The sequence below is a fragment of the Gorilla gorilla genome, chromosome 18 (assembly GCF_029281585.2).
Source record: "Gorilla gorilla gorilla isolate KB3781 chromosome 18, NHGRI_mGorGor1-v2.1_pri, whole genome shotgun sequence".
NCBI lineage: Eukaryota > Metazoa > Chordata > Mammalia > Primates > Hominidae > Gorilla > Gorilla gorilla.
The window spans coordinates 113,131,605-113,143,786 of record NC_073242.2 but is presented as its reverse complement, the minus strand read 5'-3'; the positions used below and the strand labels follow the sequence as shown (position 1 = coordinate 113,143,786).

The 12,182-nt window shown below is 46.7% G+C and overlaps 1 protein-coding gene and 1 long non-coding RNA gene across 4 annotated transcripts in view; both read right to left on the bottom strand.

The window, feature by feature from the left end:
- The window catches only part of CDH13 (cadherin 13), a 1,164,256-nt gene extending 1,161,781 nt beyond the window's left edge, over positions 1–2,475 (bottom strand). The window contains exon 1 of one of the 3 annotated variants that reach the window (XM_004058060.5): positions 2,010–2,475. In XM_004058060.5, the coding sequence (XP_004058108.3) occupies positions 2,010–2,054 (45 nt within the window). In that variant the 5' untranslated portion in view covers positions 2,055–2,475. The remainder of the gene's footprint in view (positions 1–2,009) is intronic. The other 2 variants (XM_063700359.1, XM_004058064.5) reach the window with 2 other exon arrangements.
- A 63-nt stretch (positions 2,476–2,538) lies between these two features.
- LOC129527791 (uncharacterized) lies at positions 2,539–11,695 on the bottom strand. The gene is made up of 4 exons (XR_008672860.2): positions 11,441–11,695; positions 10,034–10,184; positions 8,184–8,273; positions 2,539–4,998 (listed from the first exon to the last, which is right to left on the bottom strand). It is a non-coding gene; the product is annotated as an uncharacterized lncRNA (long non-coding RNA).
- Between the last annotated feature and the right edge of the window lie 487 nt (positions 11,696–12,182).

Sequence of the window (12,182 nt, the reverse complement as noted above, 5' to 3'; positions counted from 1 at the left end):
ATGAGCAGAGCCCTTAGTGCATAAAAATCGATCTTGGGGCCCTGTCACGTGGTCTGTCTTGCTTTAAAGGAGGCATAACTTTGGGCAAGCCCTGGAATATGAACTGAGGTTGAAACCTGCCAAGAAAGAAAGAGGACTGTGAAGTCCTGGACAAGGCAATGGTAAGTGCTCTCAGACACCGACAGCTCCCAGAGTGGTATGCATTGCATAGGACATCCTGTTGAATGCAATCCTATCCACTCAGCAGTCCTAGGAAGGCAGCAGATTATTTTACAATGGAAGCTCAAAGAGGTTAAACAACTTGCCCAGGTTGGTACCACTAGCAGATGGCAGGAAGGATCTGTCTGAATCCTTTCTGTCTGAGGCATGCTCCAAACCGCCTTGCTAAATTGGGGTATATGTACACACATACAGCCTTGGGGTCTCTAGGGTACAGGACATCTGGAAAACTGGTTCACAGCCAGGCTTGGGATCCATGGCAAGACTCAAGGCTGTAGGGACCCCAAGATAATCAACCAGAAAAGCCTGGTAGAAAAGGAGCTATAACTGGGCAGTCCTTAATCGGGACTGTATATCCAAGAAAGAAGTCTGGAGCATGGGAGCGGGCTCAGCAGCCGGGCACTTGAATCTCTCCTGGTACTATCACCCATCACTGCATTTCTGAGATGTTAGCCCATTTCCAAAGTCTAAACCCAACATTGCTCTAACGGTGGTCTCCCTTAGAAGGCTGCACCAGTCTCCCCATCCCAGACAGTCCCTACCTGGGAACCCAACTCCCTTCCCCTGCCTCTCACCCGCAAACTCTCACGTGAGCCTCTACCCCGGCCAGGAACTCAACACTCATTCCTAGCACCCTGAGGCACTCCCTGTCTCTTTCCCTCCTCTCTGCCCGGCCCTGCCCTGCCCTGGCTCTTATCCACCCACTTGCAGGCTGCCAGCTCACTCCAAGTCCCAACGCCTGCCAGAGAGGCGATAGGGGACTGGATCGGGGTGCTCTCCGAAACCACAGGCCCCTGAGCAGCGCTGGGCGTGCCCCCCGCAGCGGCCAGCACCCCAGGCCTGGCCTCGGAACGCTGCTTTCCTGCACTCAAACTTCCCGAAATCTCTGAGATGCAGAGGTGATTGCAGGCGGACCGCATCTCCCTCGCCCCCTCTCCTGGTTGGCGGGCCCTTCCCTCGCGCCGTAGCTCTCTGAGGGTTAACAAGCAGCTGCAGCCCGGGTGGGCAAGGCTTGAACTTTTCTCTGCGCTCCGCTCCCGCTCAGGGAAGGCAGCAGAGGCGGCAGCCCGGGATCTGGCCGGAGCTCCAGCTGGCTGGACAATAGGGGTGCGGGGGGCTGGGGCCTGCGCCCTGGCGCGGGACACGCTCTGGCCCTTTCGGGCCCGGGGTCTGGGAGCAAAAGGACCCCGATGCGGGTGCGGCCGGCGCCGGCGCCTTTGAGCGACAGCAGCAGCCGGGCTGAGGCTCTCTGCTGCCCCGAGGCGCCTTCCAGCGGGCAGCCGGGCTGTACCAGGCGGCCCGGGCGCCCTGGGAAGTCGGTGGTGCCTGCTCGGCCTCTCCAGCCCCGCAGCCCGCAATCCGGACCCGAGCAGCGCTTCGGCCGCTGGGCGTTGGGCTGGGGAAAACCGCGGCTCGTTGGAGTCGCCTCCACCTGAGTCTTTCCAATGCACCGAGCCTCCGGAGGAGGGAACCAAAGTTACCCCACTTGATGTGGGCGAGAATGTCGCCCCTGCTAGCAAAAAAGGACTGGGAGCTCTCTCCTCCTCCCGTTAACGAACGTACACACACACACACCACACACACACACACGCACGCCAGAGTGGGAGCCTGTGTGTGTGGGGTGCCTAGGATCTCTGGGCTCGGAATGACCTCCCTACCGAGCCCCGATCTGTCTTCGCCGCCGCGACCGGAGGCCCCGACCCCCCGAAAGCCCCCTCACCCTGCCCGTGCCGGGCGATCCGAATGCAGAAACGGGGCGCAGAGCGCGCCCGGCAGCCCCTCTTCCCTACCTGGGACAGGAGAACGCACAGAACGAGCGGAGTTCTCGGCTGCATTTTGTCCGACTAGAAGCGCCCGGCGGCGTTTTCATTCATGCACGCGGCTGCACTGAGCATATTTTCCGTGGGAGCCAGGCTTTGAGGAGAGGCTCTGCCTCGCCAGCCAGCCAACTTCCCAAATAGATCAGCAGCAGCATCACGAAAGCATTGGGTAGAGGCTGATGACCAGGACCAATGGCTTTACAAGACAGATTCCTTCATAACGCTCCCTCGTTTTGCATGGCAGATACGGGGTGAGCACCTCGTGAGGAGCGAGCCCCGCGGAGGTGGCATCCCATTTGCTTCTTTGGACTGTTGGGGCTCAGCCTCACAAATCACGCTGGGCAATGCCAGCTGATTCCACTTTTCCAGAGAATGGAATTGCACGGGGGACTGACGGCCACTTCCAGCCTAGTGCAAAAAGATTCTCTTTATTAAAATGTTAATAAGATCCACTCTATTTCCAATAAATCAAATAAAATGACCCCAGCAGTTCCAGCCCTTTCTATGCCTGGCAAGCCTTGGCAGTGGATTTTTTTTTTCTTTTTTCCTTTTTTCCCCCCGTTGTGGCCCAAGTCATGATGGTGTTTGGTGTTTCCCTGCCATCTCACAAATCACAAAGATGACAGATCAATTCGAGCTTGCAGAAAAAATTCCATCAAGGGGCAATAGATTTTATTAACTGCTCAGGTGAGAGTCTGACTAGCCACCTACTCCTCAAATGTGCATCTGGCACCAAAGCTGGGATCTGGATTGGAGGGAACTTCTTTTTTTATATGGATGTTACCTTTCAGAAGCTCTGAACTACCTCCAGGTACTCAGAACAGCAGTAGTCACTGCTTAAGGGATTTTATAAATGGGGGGCTTTGGGACTGAGGGTAAGAGGGACATCTAGGTCTGCCTTCCCTAATAGGAATCTAAGAAAATGCAGGGAAGACCTTACTGTATCATTTCCATGCAGCCTTCCTTTAGAAAGAATTTAAGGTGTTTTACAATAAAGGACATTTGTGCAATAGAATTTATGAACCAAAATAGAAAATCTGGGCCAGAAGGAAAAGTTCAGCAAACTGAAATGACAAGCCCAAATTCTAACGTATTTGCTCTGATTTGGATAAGAGCTTCCTGATAGCCAAAGCAATAAAAGAAACATAAGTTACATAGTTTTGTTGTAGAAACATGCATACAATGTCTTTCAGCATTATTTTCCATGGGCTAAATACTGGAATAAATGCATTATGTAACATGTAACATAGCAGGACACTGAGCAATGGACCATGCCAAGATCCAGTGGATGGGGATGTATTTCTAGCATCTGGCACAGGGCCTGGAACATGGAGACAGCAATTAGTGTGTGTTAAAGAAATAGATGGCTAGACTCAATCCAGATGCAGCAGAAGGCAGGGAGGGGCAAGGAGTCTGGGGCCACATTGTCTAGGCACAGCCCCTGGATCTGCCACTTACTTGTAAATTACTCAAACTCTCTGCCTCCATTTGTTCACAGGTAAAATGAAAACACAAATTGTCCTGAACTCACAAGGTTGTGGTGACGATTAAGTGACGACATAACCACTGAATAAATATAAAGTGATGTGCCTTTTAAGATTCCTTCATTGGCTGCTGTTTGGTCAGAAGGTCATCTCCTGTGGTCCCAAGGTCATTGATAAAGATGCAGTGATGTCTGAAGCTTGGCTGCTGTAGCCAGCACTGGCCCAACAGATGGCAATGTTGGCAAAACAACCCCCAGATGAAACCGGGAAAGGTGAATCTTGCTGCTTCACCCACTCATTTCCTTGCCTAAATAGGGTCATCTGTCCCTGAGCCTCTGATCAATACAGTCTGACAGATGATGTCACAGATCATGACACTTTGGAATCCATGTGTGTGGAGATCTAGCCTCACGTTTCCCACAGGTGGGAGTAAACCAGAGAACTTTGGAGTCAAACAGGCTTCAAATCAAGGCATCCTGAAATATCCAGACTTTTCTCCATTCCAGGGAAGGCGCCATCTTGTAATTCAGGGCCAGCTAAACTGAGTCCATGGCTTAGCAACACAAAGATAGGGAAAGAGAGCAGAGGACAGCTTGGGAGGTGATAAACCACAATGAGGGACTAGACTGCAGAAGATGAGGATCTAGCTAGGTTTCCATCTGCAGCAGCTCAGTTAAGGGAAGCAGTCCCTCAGAGGAGGGAGTTTTCAAAGCTGCGTTCTAAGGACAGTTCAGTGCTGTGGGTTTTACAGTTCTGCTGGCCTTCTGTGGTCTCCCCATTCCCTTGTCCTTAGTGCTGATGACCAAATATTTCCAATTTTTCCCCTTTTGGTATCATGGTGGGGTTGCATTTACTGGCCCCCTTGTTGCTGGGGTGGGGCAGTGTGTGTACATCTAGCCAATGAGCCATGTGCAAAAGTGCCATGTCCCTTCAGGCCTGGAGCATTTAATTGCCAGTGTCAGGCAGATTGGTTTCCCTGGATGTGCTTTTTGCCCCAGGATTTCCCCAAGGAGGGAAAAAATCTTGGGTGAGACAGCTTGGTTTGGCCAAGGGCAATTCTCTGGTTTGTCCTCAAATTCATCAACTATATATAAAAGGAGGCCATTGGCAGTATGACCAGTAATGAGAGTTTGTGATGCCCAGGCCGTGGAAGACCTCATGAGTCTGATGCTACCAATTAAGATGGATGTCGTTTGGTGAAAATCCTGCTGACTCTGTGCCCTGCAAAGTCCTGCTCAGGCATTTGCAAAGGTCCCAGGCTTTTTTCCTGGGCTGTTCTGCTGGCAGGCAGAGTGGCTCCAGTAAACCTTGCCTGATTCCAGATGGGTGTGCCCAAAGGGCCAGTCTTCATTCCTTCCTCACCTCAATCCCCACAGATTGGCTTTTAAGGAATGAGAGGAGTTGACTTCTGGAGTCTCCTTAGGCATTGAGGCTCACTTCTGTAATCCCACGAGGTTCAAAACATGCCAAGCCTACTAAGGTGGAAAAAGATTTGTCAGAAAGGTTAGACCTGAACTGAGATCTTCAGATTCCACTTATATGAGGCAAGTCACTTTGGTACCCTAAGACTCAGTATGTCATCAATAAAATGGGAATGATAACATGATAACACTCCCAGGACTGTTGTAAATATTGATGTTTCTCTTCCCCTCTATCATCTATTCCTCTCAACTTTCAGAGAACGTGCACTTCACCAAAGAACAAGAGATCATATTTTGTCCAACAAAGACAGAAGAAAAATTATTTCATTCCAATGATAAAAGGCTTCTGAAGAAGAAACCCATTCTTTGTTTTGCTTTGCTTTTTATTCAGTTCCCTAATAGGGGTTTTTTGGCTGATGAATTGATTGATGTGGCAAATAAATACTAAAGTTGAGCCCTACGTATCCCCACTCCACTGCCTATCCTGTATCATCCCCCGACCAAGCCCCAGCTGCTGTAGCATCTGTGGGCTCCTCAAGAAGCTATGTCTGCCTTTAGACACATTCGAGGTTCACACCCCTTTTCCAGACGCATCAGCCTAGCTTTGGCACTGAGGGAATAATCCAACAGCCAGCAGCTGCCTCCTGTGGGTGCCAAGGGTTGAGCTTGTTTCCTGTCCTTGGCTGATGTTGATGAAGGCATTCCACAGTGGGTGGATGTGGCTGTGTGAGTGCGTGCATGTTCCTGTGTGTATGCATACAAGCACATGGGTGTGTGTGTGCGGGGGGTAGGGGGTGACTGGCATATAGTCCAGCAGAGATAATGTATTCAAATTTTGTTATGCTTTCAATGTGCTGCTATGATGAGGCATTTGTATAGCGTGGGATTAATCCAGCTAGGAGGCCTTATGCAACAACGCAGCGATTAGGCATGTCTGGGGACCTGGATAACAGAGACCCACTTGGACAGCATGCAGGGAAGCCCGTATCACACAGCACTGCAACATACCTTCATGCTAATGTCTCACTCCCTACAATGGGAACACCTGCTAAAAACACTCAAGATTAGGACAATGCACCGTCCTACAACAAGTCTCCCTGGCTACCAAAATGCTGACCAAAAGTAGCATTCCTGATCACTCTTAAGCCACAAACACTGCTTCGTGTTTCTTCCTGGCCCCCTATGTTACTTGACCTTCTGCTACGCATTGTTGCTTGTGTTGTCATCTCAATACTTCACTCCAACCTGCATCTGTGCCCTTTGCCCCTTGGCCTTGGGTTTAGCCATGCAACTTCTGTGACAAATGAAATGAAGCAGAAGGGATGGGGTACCAGTTATAAGCTCAGGTCCCAAGAGACCCTCTGTGTTTTAGCTTGCTCTCGCAAAAGCTCCTACTGATGCCTTGAAAAGAGCATTTGTGGGCTATCACGCCGGTCCTAGGAGGAAATATGAGCCCCTCATGGGCCCACAGATGCTTGCCCAGCCGAATTTGCCTAGCTCAGCTGATCAGCAGGTATGTGACCTAAAAATAAACAATTGCTTTATATTTTGAGGTAATTTGTTTTGTAGCAATAATTAATGAGTGATTACATCTGTTGGCTTGTTGTCTGTCTCTTCCTCTGGAATATAAGCTCATTTCTGTATTTTTACTGCTGCGTGCTCAGAACAGGGTCTGGAGCATGGCAGGTGCTTAGAACACTTGGTTTGAGTGGGTGAATTAAGTGGCTTTTGTGTTGAAAAATGTGTGATGCTGAGAGGCCTATCACATGTAGCTCCCTACGATGTGTCTAGACCAGGACTAGACACAGTGAAGAACATGTGTGAGCCTGTGGGTGTCTGAAGATCTTTTGTGGAGGACACACAGGGTGTGATATCCTTCTGAATTTCCTCGATGTAGGCAGAGCCCACACATCTAAGAATAAGACAAAAAATACTCCTTCATCTTTTCAGGTTCTGCCCTAATACAGTGTCCTCTGTGAATATGTTTAATACAAGCGTGACTTCCACACTAGCAATGGAGATGAAACCAGGGGTGACTTTTAGGCCATCTCAGTTAAATTGGCCCAATTGTCTTTAGTACTTCAGTCCCTCATGAGAAGCAAAACTGGGCATTCAGACGCCAATCTTTATTCTCTGAACAAGAAGCAGTTAAAACCCCCCTCTAGGTGTCTCCCTTACCCAAAATTAGTGGCTGGGGTTATTTTTACACAGAGAATCATCTCAGTGCCAATTTAGTATGACAATGATGTTTACAGTGTGGCCCAAGACCGGCAGCATCAGTATCACCTGGAAACTTGTCAGCAATGAAAAATTCCCAGGCAGATCAGGCCCCTAGTTCTACTAGTCTGGAAATTCTGGGGTGGGTCCAGCATTCTGTGTTTTACAAGCCCTTGGAATGTATACTTTGAAAACCAATGCTCCAGAGAGTTCTCCACTACTCACTCACAAATATTTATTTATTCATTTAAAAAGTATCCCTAAAGTGCCTATTGCATATTAGCCCCTGAGTTAAGCAACAGGGAAATAAACTATGATGCATGGTGTGTATGCTTAAGAAAATATGACTAATTGGGAGAAATTATGTTATAATGTGCTACAGGGGGTGGTGAAACACAGTCAAGGTAGCCAGAGGTATGGAGGATCAAGACGTGTTTAAGAAAACACGAGGGGGCCGGGTGCAGTGGCTCATGCCTGTAATCCCAACACGATGGGAGGCTGAGGCGCGTGGATCATTTGAGTCCAGAAGTTCGGGACCAGCCTGGGCAACATGGTGAAACCCCATCTCTCCAAAAATTACAAAATTAGCTGGGCATGGTGACACATGACTGTGTTCCCAGCTACTCAGGAGGCCAAGGTGGGAGGATCGCTTGAGTGCGGGAGGCAGAGGTTACAGTGAGCCAAGATTGTGCCACTGCACTCCAGCCTGGGTGACGAGCAAGACCCTGTCTGAAGGAAAAAAATAAATAAATAAAAAATAAGAAAGAAGAGACAAGGGATTCACTGCTGGTTTCCATTATGTGTCAAAAACCATCATGGGTCTCCACTTCGCAGATGTTATATTTTTCATACCCATTGATGAGAAAAGAAATAACTGCAAAGGAAAGCTCATAATTCAACCCTTCCTTCTAGCAGAATTTGAAGTTCACTCTTTACAATCGCATCTAGGTAAAGGTCCAAAACAACAGTGCCTGTGTTTGTGTCAGGGGGTATTATTTATTCACTTGACAAGCAATGCTTACTGTGTATTTAGATAAGATCTCTTGCAATGACTTCACAGCCCTCCTGTCCCAATCTGCCCATCTCTGGTCCCCAAGTCAGGAATCATTGAGCTAGAACAAAGGGAAAGTGAAGAAAAAAAGGCATTTGTGGAAGTGGCTGGTAACCAGAGGAATGGCAGAAGGCAAGGCTGGGCAGTTTAGGGGTTCAGATGAGAACCAGCTTAAGCATCAACCTTAGGGAGACTGAACTTTATCCTACTGCCAAGAGGGAATCATTTACACTGCTTAAACAGAGGTTTAATATCTAATTTACAGTTTAGGAAGATCATTCCAGCCACATTGGAAGATGGACTGAATTAAGGGCCAGAATAGAGGAAGAGAGACTTCTTAGCAGACTGTCGTACACAACATATAGAAGATAATGAGAGAAAGAACTCTTTTTATCAGGTTCCTAACTAGTGAGTGGTATAGGAATATGACATGGACATCTCTCCTGCTGCCCCACACAGTGTCTGGCATATAACATGAGCCTATGCAATAGTAGATGAATGAAAACTAAGTAAAAGAATTCATAAGTAAATGAATTCATTCATAAGTAAATGAATATGGTAGATTTGCTTTGAGCCCTAATTCTTCACCTCTACCTGGATCTAATTCTTGCTTCATCAAAGGTGGAGTGAACATACTCCACTTTGACTTTGGGCTTGTCCATTTGGCTTGCACTGGTGAATCAAATGAGATGGGGGTGGCAGTGTGCACTTCTAAGCGTATGTCTTAAGAGCCCTTTGTTCTCTTATGCCACTGCCATTTCCATGAAAGGAACATTTCCTGTATGTCTACCTGGTCCAAGAAAGTGAGAACCATGTGAAGCTGAGACACTCCATTCTATCTCAGACCTGCAGTGAGATCTGACTGCCCCAGCCTAGATCAGATCAGCAAAACCTCAGCCAATCCATTGGAATAAATCTTTACTGCCATATGACACAGAGATTGCTGTGGTTGTTTTATCCAGAAATAGATGACTTGTATATAAATAAGACCCCTTCTTGGGACTATGTGTAGCTCAGCGAATGGGCAAAAAGCTGAATACTTACATCTAACATAGATATTTACATAGGTATGGCCAACACTTAATGTCTATCACAAATTCAATTCCTTGATAATTTCTTGACTCACCAAATGGCCCTCTCCTTCCATCCATCTAATCCAAGCTGACTGTCACCTTGCAAATCCCATTTCCTTCTTCAACACTTACTACAAAGCTACTGAATCTCTCTCTGGTTGTTTTTCTTATGCCAACATGATTGTAAGGCCATCACTTAACAATTACTTGGGAAAATGTATTTACAATGCAATGCAGATTGGTGAATGTTTGCATTGGATAAATTTATTTACAATGTAATCCAAATCTGCCAATGCCTCTAGTAGATAAAATTGTGCTGCTCCTATAAAAAGCAACCCATCCGGTTAGTGGTTTATATGGTCTTTTATGAATAGACCAAGGTCAGGACCACTATAATAAGTTGGGGAAAGTTAATTGGTGGAAGGAAGTTAAGCACAGAAAACTAGATTTTAATGATTCTGAATGTGTGACAGCTGTCAGAATTTAGCCAAATTAGACCCAGAAAAGGCAAATCTAAGACTCTGTTGTTTTTTGAATCTGAGCTTCTGTGGATTTAAAATGACGGGCGTGCATTTTCCATTAGGTCGGGGATGATGTCTGTCCCTCTCTCTCGGATACTCATTGCCTGCACATTGCCTGGCACTGAGCAGATATTTAATAGACAGGAGTGGGATGCATTACTAAGAGAGTGCAGGTGCATCGTAGAGTTCTTCCTTAGCCCTGCAAGTCTGCTGTTTCGAATACTTACATTTACTGTAGCAAAACAAAATATCCAACAGTACATCTCTTGTACCTCAGCCTCCATCTCCCAGAGCAGCGGTTCTCAAAGTGCAGTCCTATTATGCATCCCCATTCAGTCCCAACACTCCAAATGGACGTAGAAATGGTCTCCGCTGGTCCTGTTTCCAATGCATAAAAGTTGAAAGTGAGTATGTTGACTCATTAAATTCTCTCTTAGCGCATGACAGAAAAGGGAAGCTCACCACGGCCCACAATGTCTTACAAAGTTCTCTCCTGTTTCCCTCTCCAAATTCATTCCATTTCCACTTCCCCCTTGCTCACTGCACTCTGCCCTTCTCTTGCCTATCAAATCTGTCAAGCTCTTCTCCACCCCTGTGCACATTCTAGTCTCTCCATCTGGAATGTTCATTTTCCCCACTTCTAGGTCATTTTCATCCTCCCAGAATTTGTTTTGATGTCACCTCTTCAGAAGAGGTGCTGTCCCTCTCCAGTCACCCTTCATTGACTTATGTCCTGGTTGTTTCCTTCGTGTCACTTCCTATCATTTGTCACCATTTTATTTGTTGTTAGCTTTTTATGTTTGTTTCCCTCACTAGAATATGAGTTCCATGATGGCAACTAAATAGCTCTTAATTTATTATTGGACTCCACTACTTAGGACCATACCTGCTTCATGACAAGCACTTAATAATCTATTCCTTTTTTTTTTTCTTTGAGACGGAGTTTCACTCTTGTTGCCCAGGATGGAGTGCAATGGCGCGATCTCAGCTCACTGCAACCTCCACCACCCAGGTACAAGCAGTTCTCCCATCTCAGCCTCCCAAGTAGCTTGGATTACTGGCATGCACCACCACGCCCGGCTAATTTTTTTTTGTATTTAGTAGAGACGGGGTTTCACCATGTTAGTCAGGCTGGTCATGAACTCTTGCCCTCAGATGATCCACCTGCCTCAGCCTCCCAAAGTGATGGAATTACAGGCATGCACCACCATGCCTGGCCTAATCTATTTCTTAAGAAATAAATGAACAGATGATCTTACAGCCAATGAGAGTGGATGGACCAGTGACTCTCTAAAGGCATTAATCTCATCAGGAATACCAAGTGGCCCAACGCTTGATGATGGCAGGACACTGCCAAGGAACCTCTGTGCAAAAATATGGCCAGGAATAAGCATGCATATTTATAAGGCTCATATTACATAAACCATAAGACCAAGGGCCCAGGGGCCCTGCAGGCAAGCCAAGTAGATTACAACCTATTCTCTTTGCCAAGACCAATATCCTGTGGGCTGTGGGACATGGCCTAGGTGGACTGAGGATGCCATTGTCCCAAGGTGAATCTGGAGATACTGAGTTGAACCAGGGCACACCTGAACAAGACATGGTAGAGTATTTTCAACACTATTTTCTCTTACCTGACAGGTCAGGAATTCATCTAAAGCCTTTTCAGAGTACCAGGTTCTTGTTCGTGTGATGAATCTATTGATTCACTTTTTCTCCCCAGGAGACTCCGAAGATCAGAGAGTGTCAAGACAGAAGACAAAGAATTCTCGTTGCTTGTCATAGGGCTTCTGGGTGAAGAGACAGGTCTCAGCATATTCCCAGAAGATGTCCATGGCCCAATTACTATTCTTTGGGGGTTAAATGGTTATTTATTCCAGGACTTACTTACTTCAGTGCTCTCAGGTAACACTGCCTTGGATGCCCATAAATTGTCTCTCTCTTAACAAAGAAAGTAGACTATGACAACACCTTCTTCATTCATTCATTCATTCAGCAATTGTTTTTATAAAAAGCAAGATAGAGTAAAAAAAAAAAAAAAAAAAAAAAGGAAACAGAAAAGAAGTACATTTCTGGAATCAAACTAAATAATTGGTTTGTAGGTTGCCAGTCTCCCCAGACTCCTCAGTCTTATTTCCATATTGTTGCCAGGGCAATTTTTAATTCAACCAATAAATATCAAATGTCTACTATGATCCATGCATAATTTTACTCAGCAGTTAATAACAGCAAGTTTGTCCCTGGTCTTTGTGGTATCTATGTACAACCTTCAGTAGCCTCTCATTGCCCTTAGGTTAAAGTCCAAATCCCTAACTTGGCATTCGATGCCATGCATAAAGATCCTATACAGCTGTTTTTCTATGTTAATTTCCCACA